Source organism: Taudactylus pleione, unplaced genomic scaffold (assembly GCF_031769625.1).
Source record: "Taudactylus pleione unplaced genomic scaffold, aTauple2 ptg000080l, whole genome shotgun sequence".
In the NCBI taxonomy this organism is placed as follows: domain Eukaryota; kingdom Metazoa; phylum Chordata; class Amphibia; order Anura; family Myobatrachidae; genus Taudactylus; species Taudactylus pleione.
This window is the reverse complement of record NW_028284482.1, coordinates 932,630-950,371: the sequence shown is the minus strand read 5'-3', so window position 1 is coordinate 950,371 and position 17,742 is coordinate 932,630. Positions and strand designations below refer to the sequence as shown.

Here is a 17,742-nt window from a genome sequence, read left to right as displayed (position 1 = left end):
CTACAGGGGTTTTTCGAGTATATGAATTCCCCCTGGTGCCACAATAGTCTGTCATGCCCCTTGCAGGGACCACAACAGCCACCCTGGGTGGATGTCGTTTTTCTATGAAACGCAAATTGGCGTGGTTGACGCCCTGTGCTTACTTCCCACTTGGCTCTACCGTGAACTGGATACTGTTTTGGGCTCTTTCCCTCTTACACGGGGGGAAGCCTATCTCAAGTATTATTATCCCTGTTTTAGGGCTGGTAGCAGGTCCATTCTGCACCTGTATCATACACCCTCAGTATTACGTGCCTTTTGGGTCCCTGTTGCTGACTAGCGGGTGGATCGCATGGCGGGACTCTGGCTGTTGCCAGATATGAGGTATTACAACAGTGTTTGGTCTCCTGTCCCAAATTCCCTGAGGGTCATCATGAGCCCCTCCTGGGGTGGATGGGCGTGTTACTCGTCGGATTACAGACGTTACTACGCATCCCATTCCTGCGTGGTCGGATTCTTCTGATCCGTAGGTGGTAACTCTGCCTGAAATCAGTATACTCGCTTTCAGGGGTTGTTACCCATCCTACCATGGCGATAGCATGGTTGTTTAATACTATTGCATACTGAGCTGATGCATTTGTAATGTTTTTTCCCCTCCAACACGTCTGGGGTTCAAATGTATTTGGTTGCTCACGTAATATATGCAGTTGTCATAGGTGGACATGCCTATATTGGATACCAGCTCCTAATTTTCAGAGTTCCGGCTGCGACGGTATCCTCCGTAATACCCTATGGCTGCGCTCTGGGAATGCAGAGGTGCAGATACCATCTATAGGGTATATCTTGTTGGGTCCTGACCTTGACAGTGGCAGTACAAATTTCCCGCCGTCAGCTATGCTCACTACGGGGCCTCAGACTATTAAGTCTTTTTGTCCTCTGGGTCAGCCTAAAGGTCTGTTTCTTCATAGACTGTCGGCCTTTACAAGGGCCGACATATCCAGTTCCGAGCAGACCTGGACTGCCAGCCGATCCTGCTTCTGAACCTACGGATATATCGTCAGCCTGACGAGACAGGCCTACCACTGGGAGATGGCGATTTCTCAGTTTGCCCGGTACTAGTGTCTAGTTGCCGCGGCTACGTGGGTAGGAGGGTACGCACTCTCTTTGCTCAGGCGGCCTATTTCCATGTGATGGTACGCAGGCCCTTATTCGGAACAGGGCCTTACAAATCCAGAAAGCTATACAGTTGTTGCGGTAAGCGGAGCTAATTGGGCCATCCCCACTTTCTCAGCGAGGGACTGGTTGTTCTGCTTTCTTTCTGGTGCGGTGGCTGAATGGTCCTCTTTGGCCTATTCTCTGTCTCAATTCCCCGAACCAGTTCCTAAAGCTACCTGGGCTCAGGAAGCAATCCCTATGCTCCATCATACTATGTTTGGAACCTGGGGACTTTATGGTATCACTGGATATACAGGACGCGTGCCTACGGGTACTTACAGAGACCTTACCTCAGCATGGACTGAGGTTTGCTGTATCACAGCACTTACGATTTTTCGGGCTCTGCCTGTTGGGACTGCTCTCAGCCCCACAGGGGTTTACCAGCGTTTTGGATTTTCTGACAGTTCTTCTGTTCAGTATATCCCAATGCTCCTGTACCTGGATGGCCTCCTGCTCTTAGCAGGATCACCGGGGTACTTTACAGCCGGGTCTGACTGACTGACAGGGGGGTTGACTGCAGACGTTTAATCAATGGGGAAAAAGTCCTCCCTGCATCCCTCTCTGGGTATTCTTCACCTAGGAGCCCTGCTGGATTCTCAGAATCTGAGAATTCTTCTGGTATAAGACGGCATCTCCACTCTTCCATTAGGAGTACATGGATGTCTGCGCAGTCGACATATGTCTTTACACTCTGGGATGCATGGTCCACTATTCAGTGTCTGCCTTTGGAAGGGTGGAATGGGCTTAGTTCCATTCCAGGCCTTTCCATAATTGGCTTATCTCCAGATGGAACAAGTTTTTTTCTGTCTGATCACTGTTCAAACGATGATGCTCTCCCCGGAGGCAAGTCGGTCCCTTTTCGGGTGACTATGGCCATCTCGTCCAGGGTATTCTTTGCTAAGGACAGTGTCTGGTTCGCATCCATTTCAGTGCAGTTGGATGTCTGTCGATTCCACCCTGTCAATTAACTGGTTGGAACTTTAGCCTGTCTTGGGCCTTCACTCTGGCATAACCCTTGTTTCCCGGTGAACCTGAAAAAGTTCAGTCCGACAGGGTCAGAACAGTGGCTTCCTTTTTAGCAATACTGTTCGTTGGGTGGCAATGTCAGGTATGTCATACATTCGGACATTGTCTGAGGGTCTCCTCCCGACCATCTCGACAGTGTTCATTTCAGGTGCTCTCCATTGGTAAGCGGGAGTCCTCAGCCGTCACGACGTGCATCCAGGGGACTAGTCTCTTCCCCAAGAGAGGTTTCATCTCCTGGTGAGCAGGGGGGGGGGTACTCCTGAGGTGACCCTCATGGCCTTCTGACTCTATCACACTATGGTGTTACAGTCCAACTCTGGGGATTCTGAAGCAACCTTCAGTGACTCTTTGTCGGTGAAGTAGTTCTTCCAATTTGCGTACCTGTGTTCTCCGGTCTCCCTTCTTCCTCGAGGTCTTTGGAAGTGTTTTCAATCGAGACGGAGATGCTTTCTTGCTGGTGGCTCCTGATTGCCCCAGATGTCAGGGGTACTTGGTTTTTCGGAGTCTCTCCATCGATACTCCATTCCTGATGCTTCACTGCCCAGACCTGTTGTCTCAGGGTCCTGGGGTTTGTCTTGGACCTGGGTCGTTTGTCTTTGACTGCGTCCCTACAGTGGTCTTACGGCTTCCCTGGCTTTGTCATCGTTGGAATGATTAGAGCACATGGATCAGTTTTTGCTGGGACCTACCACAAACTGTGGCAGCCATAATTCTTATGGTATTATACCTGTCGATATGATCCTCTGGTGTCTAGGATTTCCAGATATTCTGGCATTCCTTCAGGCTGGCTTGGGTTTCACCCTCGGCCTGGCCTTCCTGACAGTGCGGATCTCTACACTGTCAGTATGATTAAGATATGGAATTGCTCCGCTCTGGTATCCAGTTCATCCTTTGGAGTGTTTTCTGGATTATGCCTCCATTTGTCCTCCCTAGGGACTCCTTGGGAGTTAGTATTGGTTCTTCGTTGACTCCGGGGAAAGTTAATGGAACCGCTGGTTGTGATTGCCATTACATGGTCTATTGCTTTGGCTTTCTCTCTTTCTCTCAGGGAGTTTATATCACCCAGGTGAGTGTCGGAATTGGGAGCGTTCTCATTTGGCTCCCTCTTCTGGAGGGCATCTTGTCAGGGTTTGAGTTGCTCTCACCCTGTGTTTCTTCTTAGTGATTTTTAGGTTCCATATTATTCTGGAACTTATGGTGAGGCCATTCAGTCCCCGGTCTTATCGGCTGGTGTGGCCTCATTGACTGTGGTCCGGCCTCTGTGGATTTATGTGATCCGTTCAAGTTCCTGACGGAAATCGGACTCCTTATTGGTGGTCTGAGATTTCTGGTTTTAACAGGAAAGGATGGCCGGCCTATGGCCAAATGTTGGCTGGACGGCCTCGTATGTCTTCTTCAGGGGCCTACCCATGGGTAGGCCTTTCTGTTGTTGATGCTTGTTTTTTCTCGGGCCATGTAACCCTCGTGGGTGGCTCGCTGTGGCTCCTTGGCTGTTTTGCCTTGCTAGATGGCCACGTGGTCTTCTGCCCACACCTTTTTAAGGTTCTAGGCATTGGTTTCCTTTGCCTCTCCGGATGCTTCCTTTTTGGCGGCGGATTCTCCTCTCAGCACAGGAGCGTCCCCTCCCTTGGTTGAACTGCTTTGGGACATCCCCAAGGTCAACCCTGTGGACCCCCTATGGACCCTGAAGTAGAAAACAAGAGATATGGTAAGAACTTACCTTTGTTATCTCTGTTTCTACGAAGTCCATAGGGTCCACAGGGCGCCCGCCCTGACGCACACTGGCTTCAAATGGGCTGTGTGGCTGGTCACCGGTTTTCCGTCTCCCATTTCTGTGAGTATGGTTATCGAGTGTTCCAGTTTTCTCTCTCTTTTTTTCTCCTCCTCCGGCCTTTGGCTACTTACAAACTGAGGTGCCTCTGGCTTGGGGGTGGGGTTATAGGGAGAGTGGACCCAAGTGCATCCTGGGAGCTAAAAGCTTTAACTGCGTGGTGCCCGGATTTGGTTCCCAACCTATACCCCAAGGTCAACCCTGTGGACCCTATGGACTTCGTAGAAACAGAGATAACAAAGGTAAGTTCTTACCATATCTCTTGTTTTATAGCATGCTGATCTCCTGGTGCAGGAGTCTGACAAGTAAGCTTACTATGTTGGCATTAACTCTTCCTTTCAAAGAGATTGCCTTCTCATGCAACTGTTATGTCTGTGGGTACGTGTGTATAAATACTGATATATTCCCATTCCTTGAATATCTCCTAATAATTGGGAAATACTGTTTTTTTAGCCCTAACTGGGGTTATCACTACAGATATATTCCTTCTTTACTTGGGATAACTAATGCATTCTATGTACAGGTACCCTTCTCTGTATCGATTCTGGTACTCCATGTTATTGTCTTGTCGCATATCTCAATAAAATGGGTCCCTAGAGGGACCCTAGGTACATTTCCTATCAGTCCATAAGGAATCCAGGTTCTCTACCATCCTCAGGGCTTAATTAGTTAAATTGCTTGAAGGCCTACGGCCACCCGCTGATATAGGCAGGGTCAGGCCTGGATTGTATTAGATTGGTGGCCGTAATACGCACTTCACCATTATAAGGGTTAATGTAAGGCTACTTACACTAGCAGACCGTATTTGGGGTAGATGTATAATCTTTATATGGATAAACATCCCTAATGGAACAAGCTCAGGTATAGAGTCCTGTTGTATAACCTTCTTGTCTCCTCTAACGTTTTGCTAGTTTTCTACAGTATTTTCTACTGCAACATCTCCAGATTGAAGTCCGTGCTGTAGAGCATTTGTCTTAGACCGCTGAAGCTACTCTCTATCTCTGACGGGGCAGGTTGCTGTGAGTTGGAAAAGGTCAGTGACATTCTACATAGCGTCCAGAGGGTTTCTGGTCGCCCACAGGTAAGCGGGCTTACCCCACTAATGCCTCGGAAGAGACTCCTATTTCAGGCAACCTGACATTACATAGTGTTATTCTCTATTCCGCACCCTAGCTGCTGTCCTAGCAGCCATCCGCTCTTTTAATCAGTTGGCTCTAGTTTTTAGAGCGTTCCTGGTGTGTGGGTGCATAGTTCCAATATTGAGATTAGTGACACTATTCTACTAGAATCTGTTGGGTTCTGGACTGAAGAGCATCTATAGGCTAGTGCACATCTTTACATTAAAGGGTGACAGGGGGCCTGGTGGGTTTTTCCGGTTCAGTATCTGTTGCTATTTCATTACATTGACGGGTGCCTTCATGGCTGTCCTAGTGCTCTAGCCTTACTGTATGGGATGCTTCCCTATATTGGTAGCTCTCCCTGGGTGGCTGTTGCATCTGTGCTGTTTAACTGCCAGGGTATCCTGGTTGTTTTCATACTATGTTCGGACCAGCAGTTGATACTGACTACTCACTACCATCATGTTGGAAGTTGTCTGTCTGGGGTTTTGTTGCTGTGGTTTCTTTTCAGCTGCAGGGTTTCAGTCGCTGTTTTATCACTCTGTTTGAAGAATGGGTTGTTCTGCTGTCTGACCCTCTGAAAGGGATTGTAGTCTCAATCCTCTCGAAGCCGCCTCTGCCTCTTCCCCAGTGGGATCTCCAATTGTTGGAGATCTCTATGGTCTAACCCTCCCGCTGGTTAACAACCTTGTAGTAGTTGGACCTCCAGACTGGTTTAGGGCTGCTTCGGTCTTGACTTTTGCCTCCCAGTATACTCTTTATTAGGAGTCTGTGGACAGGATCAGTTCTGTATTTGTAGAATGGTATCGTTATACTTATATCTATATGAGTTATGTTCAGCGTGCTGGGATTCTGCTGTCTGCGACTGTGGCAGCTTCCTGTTTCTGGATCTGGTACGGTTTTCTCGAGTTTTGTTCTTTGGTTACTGCCCTTCTCCTATGGCTTCGGGCTGGGGTTCTCTGCTCCCAACAGTCCGGCTTGGTCTGTTTTCAGCTGAGCTTACAGTGTTCTGATGCTTCTCACCTGAGGGTGTTTTCTCGCTAGCCGCTTTATTCCATTCGATTTATGCTGTACGTTGTGCAATTTCTGTGACTGTTCAGCAAGGAGTTCTGATTGTCTCCTGGCTCTACGACACTTGATCTTCAGCTCTTGCCTTTCCGTTGGGCCTCCGGTTCTGTGCGGTCCCTGTTTCGGTTTGGCTGAAGGGTCGGCAAGTTCTCCGCGCTTCCCACCCGGGAGGTTGGCTTTGGGACGTCCCCACTGTCTTGAACTCCAGTGTCCCCTAGTGGATGAAGGAGAAAACAGGATTTTGGTACTTACCAATAAATCCCTTTCTCCGATTCCACAGGGGACACTGGACGCCCGCCCTGCGCTGCGTACCTGCCGTTTTGTTTGGTACCTTTTATAGTTGTGTGACTGCATGTTTTCCCTGCAGTGGGTTCCTTTGTTCTCCTTCAGTCGGTCTTGTTCCGTTCTGTGGTCTTCTCCTTCTCCTCGTTTTCCTGTTGTCCTCAGTCTCCTCTCGGGCTCAGTTCTTAAACTGGGGCTGATGGGGCATAGAGGGGGAGGAGCCAGTCACACTTCTAAATTATTTAAAGTGCCAGGCTCTGCTCTACCACCGTCTATACCCCACTGTCTTGAACTCCAGTGTCCCCTGTGGAATCGGAGAAAGGGATTTATCGGTAAGTACCAAAATCCTGTTTTTTGTATTCAAAGATACCAGTTTTGGATATAAACTTTTTGCTCAGCTTCTTAGCGTACCCTCCCTTAGGGACAGCTAATGGGAATTTTGTATGTAAATTTAAACTGCATTTCCTCCCTTTTATCCTTTTATTCATGGTTATTTTTGTTTGTTTTTTCCGCTGTTTTTCTTGTTAGGATTATTCTCATTGAAGAATGTTTGTTTTCTCCTCTTGTTCTGTGCACCAGGTTCTTTCTTTTGAGAATTTGTTAGTACAGTATTTTAAGTTCTTAGACAGCTAGGAAATAGGAGTTTGTTTTTTTTATAGAAACTTTTAAGTGCCCATCTTCTGCCACTGCACTGTATGTCATTAAATGTAGCCATTATATGTAGTGTCCCTTGTACTTACGATAAATCCTTTCCTCGAATTCTGACTTCCTTTTTATTTTCTTAAATGTTTGATGTTTTTCCTATTAAGCAAAATAGGAAAAAAAAAGTTACCATTCTTTTCAAAAACTCAATATTTAGAAAAAAAAATTTTTTGGAAGTGAATGTACCCTTTACCCCCTTTTTGTTTAGATCTGTTTACGGTGCATTTAAGTGCTTTCATTTCAAAAAGTATAAAGCTGAAAAATAAAAACCTGGAACTCATTATATGTTTTATTTTTTTTCTTGAGTTAAATATAGCTCGCACGCACCCACTTATTTCGTTTTTCCACAGCGTTTATGTGAAGTTACAAAAGCCCAACGCAGCTATCCGCGACTGTAATAAGGCTATTGCTATCAATCCTGATTCTGCACAGCCGTACAAGTGGAGAGGAAAAGCACACAGGTAAGTGATATATGTGCAAGGTGGTGTGAATTGAATTTGATTAGAATTAAATTGGGTCTTTCCCAAATGTTCTAATTCGGTAAATGAAAATATTGTGTTTTTTTGTGGCACTTAAAATAAAACTTCAAACTGTATTTTACAATGTATGGGTCTGTTTGGATCCATACATTGCAATTAGCATAATAAAATCTATACTTCCTAAACTGGAAGATTAACTTCTTCAATATGATTCACTAATAACTAGTTTTGTTATCAATGCTTTCTGCAGGCTCCTGGGACACTGGGAAGAAGCCGCACATGACCTGGCCATGGCATGTAAATTGGACTATGATGAAGATGCAAGTGCCATGCTGAAGGAGGTGCAGCCACGTGTAAGTGAAGTACATGCTGCCATAGTGTCAGACTTTATATTCTTTTAATTCTTCATTAATATGTAGGATATTATTTGTTATGTCTTTAGGCTCAAAAAATTGCAGAACACCAGCGTAAATACGAACGCAAACGGGTAGAAAGGGAAATCAACGAGAAGAAGGAACGACTAAGAAAAGCCAAAGAAGAACATGAGAGAGCACAGAGGGTGAGTGGAATGGGATAATAAAACAACTGACCAGTTTTATAATGTATTCTGTCCTCCCTAAAATATGATATTGTGCTCTCAACCTTGTGAAATGAATTGGAACACCGGCATCGCTGACTAAAGTAATTTGCACTCAAAGGAACCTTGCCACATATAAATAAAGCCTTCAGTGTTATTAGTTGGAAGTCTTACACATTTTCTGCACTGGGTATAGTTTATTTTGTCGACATGAATTTATATTGACATAAGAATATCAATATGGTTGTAATGTTGACAAAAAGTTCCTGGTGGTCCAGCTGTGCTTTACCTTGTCCGTTCCGGGTTCAGTGGTAGCGCCGTGACTTCCAACTCATTCTGCAACTGTTCCGGCGGTGAGTACCCCTAACTCTCTCCCTAGTTCCTAACTCGAGTCCTCCACTCCCTGCAGAATGTCGACATTTCAACAATAGACATCATAATTGTCTACATAATTGCCGATGTTATGATTGTCTATATGGAGACTGCATATATGTGGGGATGTTTTTCCTGGTGCACTTTCACTGAAGAAGCCATGTTGAGGAACCATGTTTAGGGAGGGGGTTTCTTAGCAAACAGTTTCCTTAGATTTAATGGGTCTGTGAACTGTACTTGCGAGTTAATTCAATTTTTTTCCATTTGTGCTCTGGTGTTGTATTGTAGCTCTGCCTGCTTTCTTATCATGTCAGATGAGATAGCAAAGGCTGGCAGGTGTACGCCTCTCAAGGGAGCTACATGACCCAACTGACATGCTAAATTGAAGGTGTTGTCGCTATTTGTGCAGCCTGCCAACCAAGGAATAAGGTGTCGCCTGTGCCAGGTCATGCTGCATCTGAGTTGGTGGAACCAGTGAGGGTCACGTCTGTGGCTGATTTCCATGTTTGCTTTGCTGAGCTGGTGTCTAGGTCCCAGGACTTCAGTTGCAGTCCCATTCCACCAGCTCACTAGTCCCATCATGTTTGGTTAGACAGCAACCTTTGAGTTCCATGGCAGTAGAACTTAGGAGGAGCCAGCTTGGGTTAGAGGTTTTGCTTCATCTGGCTATTTGTAATGGGAGGTGGGAGGTCATTTTATAATGGGGCCTATGGACATGGGGGGAGTAAATATGTAAATAGATAGATATGAGGTGCACTCACCAGGCTTGCAGCATGGTGAAAGATGTTTTTTTTTTTTTATTATTTTATTCATATGAAAGCCATCACAAGATCCATGCTGCAAGTCTGGTGAGTGCACGTCATTTATCTATGCATTTGGAGCTGCCGCGCTCAATACGATTGCCCGTTAAGTGGTTAAAAGTGCAGTACCCTAAAGAGCGATTCAAAGAGGTAGTATGGCAGCACGGATGGTGTAATGGTTAGCATTACTACCTCACAGCACTGATGTCTTTGGGTTCGCTTTCCGCCATGGCCCATAACTGTGGAGTTTGTATACTTCCCATATTTGTGTAGGTTTCCTCTGGGTACTCCAGCTTCTTCCCACAATCTAAAAGTATAACCCTAGGTTAATTGGCTAGATTGTAAACTCCACTGGAACAGGGACTGATGTGAATGGCCAAATATTCTTTAAAGCTCTGGTCCATAAATAAACTTAATGGGTCCATATGATCTTCTTTTTTTTTTTTTTTCTTTTCTTTTTTTTTCAATCTGATGAGCTCACCCCCAGGGAAAAGTCATATATTTTGTCATGTTTCTCACATGTTTACTCTGTATTTCTTTTTGGGGAGAAAATACTGTGTATTCAGATAAACATTTAACAAATATATTTTTCACTTCTATATACTAATAGGAGGAAGAGGCAAGACGTCAAGCAGGAGCGCAATTTGGAGGTTTCCCAGGTATGTCTTCCTTCATTTGGTCAAGTATAAAAGAAATTATCCTTTAGTAATTAGGTTCCACACAAAATAATTATATAAATCATATCCAAAATTAAGTTGCTTATTAATGAAAAAGAGCTGTAAAATGTGTGAGAACTGAATGCATTGTTGAAGAAACAAATCTTGTAACAAAGTTAAATAAACCGTTGTGCTTGTCCCATAGTATGACAAATGGGATATAGGGCCTCATTCAGAGATAGACGAAGTTGCGATCCTAACGCAGTTCAGAGATTATTGGTGATCTGTGCATGTGTCAAGTTTCTTTAGTGTTATCGAGCATAGTGAAGATGTATTTGCAAAGTGATTGACAGGCAGGGGATGGCTACTCTAAAGCAGGTGTGTCCCAACCACTTTCTCCACTAGGGGGCACAGTGATGACACTAGGGCAGTGGTTCCCAAACTGTGCGCCGTGGCACCCTGGGGTGCCTTGGGACACTTACAGGGGTGCCTCAAGTTGGTGGTCCAACATCAAATTAAATTTTTATATGGTCAATGTAATGTAAATATGTTGACAAACAGATGTGCAAACCTGTCCAACACCTCATAACAGACCCTAAGAATGACAGGTAAGCACAATTTAATTCAATTTACATACTAATTATTTTCTGAATTTCTCAATAACAAACTATTGGCTTAGGGGTGCCGTGAAAACAATGCTGATACTCTAGGGTGCCGTGATTCAAAAAAGTTTGTGAACCACTGCACTAGGGTATAGCCTGGAGAGGAGAGTCTGGGCACCAAATAGTTAATGAAATTACCCACAAGCCCAGGCTCCACTCCTGTATGCCACCAACCAGAGGTCATCAGTTTGAGATTGGTGCCGGCAGGAGCTGGGCACCAATTCTAGGGGGGCTGCTTTAGGTTGTCCCCCGCAGTTTATTTTATTTCATAATTTTTACTGAGTGGGCAGTAGAAGGCCACTCCTACGCCCCAGCGCTGGGTCAGTGACACTGGATGCGGTCTCCTACACACCGGAGCCGCAGCCAAAGCTCACCGGGGACAAGGTAAGACTGCTCCCTGCATGCAGGGAGCCGCGGGTTTGCGCGGCATTCACCACCAAAGCAGGAGACCTCTGGCGGTGCTGGAAGTGGGTTCTCCCGGTATACCGCGCTTTCCACTAGACCACCAGGGATTACTATATGGAGCAAGGACTGCTTAATGGCAGCAGTGGCCTTTTTCCCTGGGGTTATGCCAGACTTGGGTTGCCGGCGCTTCCCTTTTAGCTCCTCCCCCAACCCTGGGGCACGCTTTCCCTCCACGGCCAGCAAGCCCCAGGCAGGTCCTCCCTTTTCTCTTCCTTCCCTTATATGCTGCGCGGCTATTTTACAGCCTCAGCGTTGGTGAGAGGGGCTGGGCTCTGATCTCCTCTCATAGCCTGCTCCCAGCTCCCAAACATTCTGCATTGAGTGGGCTGTGTGTACTCTACCTGTGTGTCTGTACCTGCTGTGGTTACTGGTCACAGAGAATATACCTTGCAGGGGTGAGTACAGTATGTGTGTGTATGTATATATGTGTGTGCGTGTGTGTGTGTGCATATATATATGTGTGTGTGTGTGTGTGTATATGTATATATGTGTGTGTGTGTATATATATATATATATATATATATATATATATTATTCTATTCTATCCTGACTGCCTAAAGACCCTTTTTGCTTCACATACCCTCACTTATTATTTCGGTGTGTGTGTGGGGATTTCTGCGACTCTTAAGATGTCCAGAAATAAGACTACCAAGGAGGCTGGCGCTACCGCATTGGGCACATGTAAAAAGTGTCTTACTGTCATTTCTCCTCAGAATCTGGAGCACGCTGGCCTGTGTGTCAGTTGCTTTGGGGCCCTGCAACAGGCGGTTTGTAGACCGTATGTCGGTTCCAATGCCGCTGTGTCCCTGTCGCTGTGACACAGCTTCCCATGGCAGAGCCACCCTGGACGCAGACTTCTGTGCAGTTAGTCCAGGAGTTGGCTCAGGTGTCAACGTCCTTTCAGCAAATGCTAGATAAGTCTATGGCTCCTAGGCATAGACCTGCACCACCCGAAAGCTCCACGCCGTTAACAGGCGGCGGTTCGGATTGAGAGATGTCTTCAGATGGCGAGGCAAGCGCTTCCATTACCTCAGATGGAGAGGTCTTCTGTCCCAGAGGAGGCTTGGTCTCCAGAAGACATAGAGGCTCTTATCAGAGCAGTAACATCTGTTTGTCACCACTGCCGACACTTGAGACTCCTGGAGGGAGGCAGGCCTACTAGGCACAATAAACTGGGATGGCCTTAGGAATGACCTTTCCATGAAACTCAGTAGCACAGGATAAAAGTAAAATAGAATTTATTCACAAAAGAATTATAAAGCAAGGTCTCATATAAAGTCTCAAACAGCACAGAGATTCATATATGCAATAATAAGTATAGGAGAGAAATCCCAAATATATATGCAGTCTTTAACATATAAGAACTAACGTGGTAGAGAACCCAGAGTCCAGTATGAGTTTAACACATCAGGATGACATTAAGGACCTTTGCCAGGGTAGAACCCTGTAGTAATGGAAATCCGGAGCAGAGCGGACCCTGCAGAATAGTATAGTTCCGGGACAGGGCCGTGCCCTCCGGTGCAGTGAGAGCCTTGTGGAGTAGTGAAGTCGGAGCAGGGTTAAGCCCTGTAAGACGATAAGATTCCAGGACAGGGTAGAGCCCTGCAGCGTTGCTAGAGTTCGGAGCGGGGTTGAGCCTCCTGATGCGGAGAAGATTGCAGCAAGGTTGAGCCCCGTGATGCAGAGAAGATTGTAGCAGTGTTGGGCCCTGTAGTGTGGCTAGGGTTCAGAGCGGGGTTGAGCCCCGTAATGCGGAGAAGATTGTAGCAGGGTTGAGCCCTGTGGTGCGGCTAGAGTACGGAGCGGGGTTGAACCCCGTGATGCGGAGATGACACTGTAATGGTGCAGTTGACAACTGTAACAAGGATGAGTTCAATATCCACAGGAATGAAAAGACAACAGGTAAAGTGCAGCAAAATGATGAAAGCACAATGATGAAGCAAAAAGCAATACTTAGACAATAGGAATGCTGGACTCTGTAGTGCAGCGGATAACTGGCATCAGAAGTTCATCTGGAATATAACAAAGTCCACAGCAATCCACAGGCACAGTGGGGATCTGGCAGGAGTCCAAGAAAAGACCTGAAAGCAACGTTGCACAGACACTGAGACACAGTTAGTAACAGGCTTTATACTAGAGAAAAAAAGTGTGTATGGGCGCTAATCATTTGATGTAGTATAGTTTAATAATACATATTTGTAACACATGTAATAGACAATAATGATCCTAGCTAAAAACAAGGGACATGTAAATATACAGAAAAATAATAAATGAATAAAAAAACTGATGAATAAACAACGGAGTCAATATGCACCACATAGATCGAATAAATAATATAGCATGAACAAAATCACTGACTCCTGTAGGGCACCAATCAAATGCTGCTTAGCAGCGTAGAAACAGAAAATAAAAATGTTAGTAATGTACTCCTGTCATAATTGTATCACCATTCAGGAGAAATAGTTTGTATCCTCTTGAAACAACCCAATGTAGTTGGAAAAAGAAATTATGTTAACATAGTTCCCAGGAGACTAGTCAGTATGTGTAGAGTCTCCTGTTCAGCTGATATATAGCAATTCCATTTAGGAACAGAAAAAAAGATAAAAAGGTAAAAAAAAGACTGTGAATAAGTCCAAATAAATCACTGGTAATAGTAAGGATGTGGAATCGCAGCATGGGTATCCGGGGCAATTTTAAACGACATGCATGTGTTGGTGAGTATTAGTCTCACTCCGAATTCAACCCCAATGGTTTCCCTTATATCAATCACGGTGCTGCATGGCAGGTGCACAAGCCAGCAGTATTGTTACCAGTATCCGTGTAGCTTTCCGGTACAGCAGGGGGAACCATAGTCGTGGGGAGCGGCAGCCCAGAGACCCTTAGCCTGTTCCACGAGTGAGCACTTGTAACTCGTTTCTCCGCCTTTCATCGGCGGTTTCCTCAGACAATGAGGAAATCGCCGATGAACTGCTTTTCAGAGATCACATCCATCCGATGGTAGAGCTTCAACAGTCACACGGTTGGATAATCAATTGGAAGAAATCCACGCTGTCTCAATCCCAGGAGATGCTCCACCTGGGAGCCTTGTCGGACTGCAGAGCTCAGAGACTCTTCCTCGTTCCGGACAAGATCTTGACCTTACAAACCAGAATACATTCCTTTCACAGCATCGGGTGTCCATATACTCGTGCATGCAGATTCTGGGGTCCCTGGGGTCTCAACGTTCGACATGGTGGAGTACAGTCAGTTCCATTCCCAGCCTCTCCAAAGGGTCATTCTACGATGATGGATCAAGTCTCGTCCGAACCTCAAGGCTTAGACTCTTTCTTCCCCAGGTGGTGCGTCTATCCCTAATGTGGTGGCTCCAACACTCCCATCTGGACAAGGTCCATCTTACCACCGGTGCAAGCCTACGCAGGTGGGGGCGGTAACTTGTAACCTAATGTTTTAGGGTCGTTGGACACGTCAGGAGAGCCAGCTTTCCATCAACATCCTGGAACTTTGTGCAGTGTACAGGGCTCTGTGTCAGGCACAGCACCTCCTGCAGGTAGTCCGGTAAAGGTACAGTCTGACAATGCCACAGTGGTGGCATACATCAATTACCAGGGCGGCACTCTGTCAGGGAGCCATGCAGGAAGTCGGCCGCATGCTTCGCTGGGCGGAACATCTTCCAGCACTGTCAGTGGTCTTCATCCCGGGAGTTTAAAATTGGGAAGCGGACTTCCTAAGTCGTCAGGACGTTCATGCAGGCGGGTGAGTGCTGCATCCAGACGTCTTCAAGCTACTGGTCCGCCATTGGGGTCTACTGGACATCGACATGATGGCATCTCGTCACAAGAGATACTGCTCCAGCACCAGGGATTCGGAAGTTCTCCTGGTGGATGCCCCAACAGTTCCTTGGACCTTCCCTCTGATTTAGGTCTTCCCTTCAATTCAAATTTTTAATCTGGTTCTTCGCAAGTTCAAGCTGGAGGGAGGCACTTTGATCCTGTTGGCATCGGATTGGCCTCAACATGTGTAGTATGCAGATCTTCTGGGCCTCTCCGACGCCCTACTGTGTTTTCCCCTGCGGCCAGATCTTCTGTCCCAGGGCCCATGTCTCCATCCGGTTTTGGCCCATCTCGCTTTGATGAGGTGGCTCTTGAAACATCCATCCTAAGAGCAAAAGGATTGTCCAGAAGAGTAGTTCGGACCATGCTGCCGGCTCGGAAGCCCCCTTCGGCAAGTGTTTGTCACCGGGTTTGGCGTACCTATTTTTCTTAGTGTTCCACCAGGGGTCTCAACCTCCAGTTCTTTTCGCCTTTCCCATATCCTTTCCTTTCTGCAGAAAGGTATGGATTTGGGCCTCCGGCTCTCGTCTGGTCCAGGTTTCGGCCTCATCTGTTCTCTTCCAGAGACAGATAGCTCTGCTTCCGGAAGTGAGAACTTTTTTCTAGGGAGTCCTCCATGTTCAGCCACCATTCGTGTCTCCTGTGGCTCCCTGGGACTTGTCTTTAGTTCTCCGTGCTCTCTAGTCTGCTCCATTTGAGTAATTACAGACAGTGGATTTGCGTTCCAGACTGCTTATTCTTCTCAGCCAGAAGCTTCCTTGGATGTGGTAAGGGCTTTCCAGCTTTGTCAAAAGGACCAGGGAGATTTGCAAGTCAGATACTCTGTGTGTCTTATTTGATGTTCATAAGAGGGGCTGGCCGGCTACTAAGCAGACCTTGGCCCGCTGCCTCCGCTCTACTAATCGACAGGCTTACTCCTTGGCGAACCTTCTTACCCCTGCCGTGGTGATGGCCCATTCCACCTGGTCAGTGGGGACTTCTTGGACAGCATGCTGTGGGGCTTCTGCTAAACAGCTGTGTAAGGCTGCCACTTGGTTGTCTGCTTTTACCTTCATGAGGTTTTATGCTGTCGATACTTTTGTGTCTGCGGGCGTTCTGTGCTCACTGCACCTCAGGAGCGTCCTCGCCCATAGGGGACCGCTTTGGAACGTCCCAGTGTCATCCCTGTGCCCCCTAGTGGAGGAAGAAGAAAAGAAGACTTATGTTCTTACCTGTTGAGTCTTTTTCTTTGACTCCATAGGGGGCACAGGACGCCCACCCCGACACACCTGTCTGCTGGGGGGTGTTTCCGTGGTGACCGATTCGGCTGTACTTTCCACAGTGTGTGTGGTATGTATGCAAACCTTCCTTCTCTGCCTCGCTCCTGCCATGGGCTTGCAAACTAAACTGATGGCCTCTGGCTGGGGGCATAGTATAGAGGAGAGAGGCCTGGGTTTGTGGGTAATTTCATTAACTATTTGGTGCCCAGACTTTCCTGGCTATACCCAAGTGTCAATCCTGTACTCCTATGGAGTCGAAGAAAAAGACATAACTGGTAAGGACATGAGTTTTCTTCTTTGGGATGTGTCTCAGCCTGCAACTGTGATCCTGTAGGCAGTAAAAATTGCTCTGGCGTCTCTGTTCCGGCAGCTATTCTAAGTAACCATAGGGTTACTCAGAACTCCGAATCGACTGATCTGCGACCGATACTGTGTTTGTACGCAGTCACTTGGATTTGCGAAGGGCATCTCGGTACAAATCACAACTGCTGCTGCATTTGCATATTTTTGCACAGCTGCTGCGTACAAACTCACAGCAGTGGTGGCATCTACGTGTATCTACGAATCTGGCCATAGTGAATGGAAAATTTAACAAATAGAAATCTGAAGTATGAAAAATAAATTGAAATATTTTAAAGTAGTAGTCCGTAATGGTCTTCTATTTTTTTTTTTTTTTTTTTTTTAATCATTCACTCACTAGGGGACACTGGGGTATAGACGGGTGGTGAGTGGAGTCTGGCACTTTGAGATTTCTTAATGGAAGTTGGCTCCTCCCACTTTTTCTCACTGGCCTCAGTTTAAATTAAGTGCTCGAGGGAGCCAGGTGCTTATACAGGGCTATCCTCAGCCATTTATTTTATTTTATTTTCTTCATGACATCCACAGGCAGACTGCAAAGCTGCTGCAGTCTGCCTGCACTGCGGGAGCCACTGGAGGGACCCATTACAGCTTGCTGAGGCCAGTGTCTGGGTCCATAGCCTCAGGGTCACTGGACCCTGTGAGCTCTCTGCATATCGGACAGCAGGCAGTGGTAAATATATCCCACCCCCTTTTTAGCAGCATGGGGACAGCATAGTCGCGGGTCCACCAGCCTGTAGGGCAGCGCTGATTTATAGCGGTGGTGAAGCAGCCTAGCTGTCTTAACCGTAGCCTGCGGCTCCATCCCTGCAGCAGCATCACAAGTAGTGGTAGCACCGGAGCCTGCAGCAGAGCATATACAGCTGTAGTTTGCTTATTTTTCAGTTGGCTCTAGTTTTTGAGATATGCATAGGTCTTTAATATTTCTGAAAAATTAAATTAGACCATGTTAAAAATAGTTATTTTTTTTTTTTATTCTGATTAAATTTGATTCGGAAAATGTTAAATAGACACAGGATAATTACATAAGTGTTAGGAAGCTATGATAACCATTGTTTGTAGGA

At 46.4% G+C, this 17,742-nt stretch overlaps 1 protein-coding gene across 1 annotated transcript in view; it reads left to right on the top strand.

The window, feature by feature from the left end:
* ST13 (ST13 Hsp70 interacting protein) overlaps positions 1-17,742 on the top strand; it is a 90,690-nt gene that overhangs the window by 49,962 nt on the left and 22,986 nt on the right. The window contains exons 7-10 of the mRNA XM_088468000.1: positions 7,572-7,682; positions 7,951-8,053; positions 8,143-8,259; positions 10,060-10,108. Of these exons, the coding sequence (XP_088324126.1) occupies positions 7,572-7,682; positions 7,951-8,053; positions 8,143-8,259; positions 10,060-10,108 (380 nt within the window). The remainder of the gene's footprint in view (positions 1-7,571; positions 7,683-7,950; positions 8,054-8,142; positions 8,260-10,059; positions 10,109-17,742) is intronic.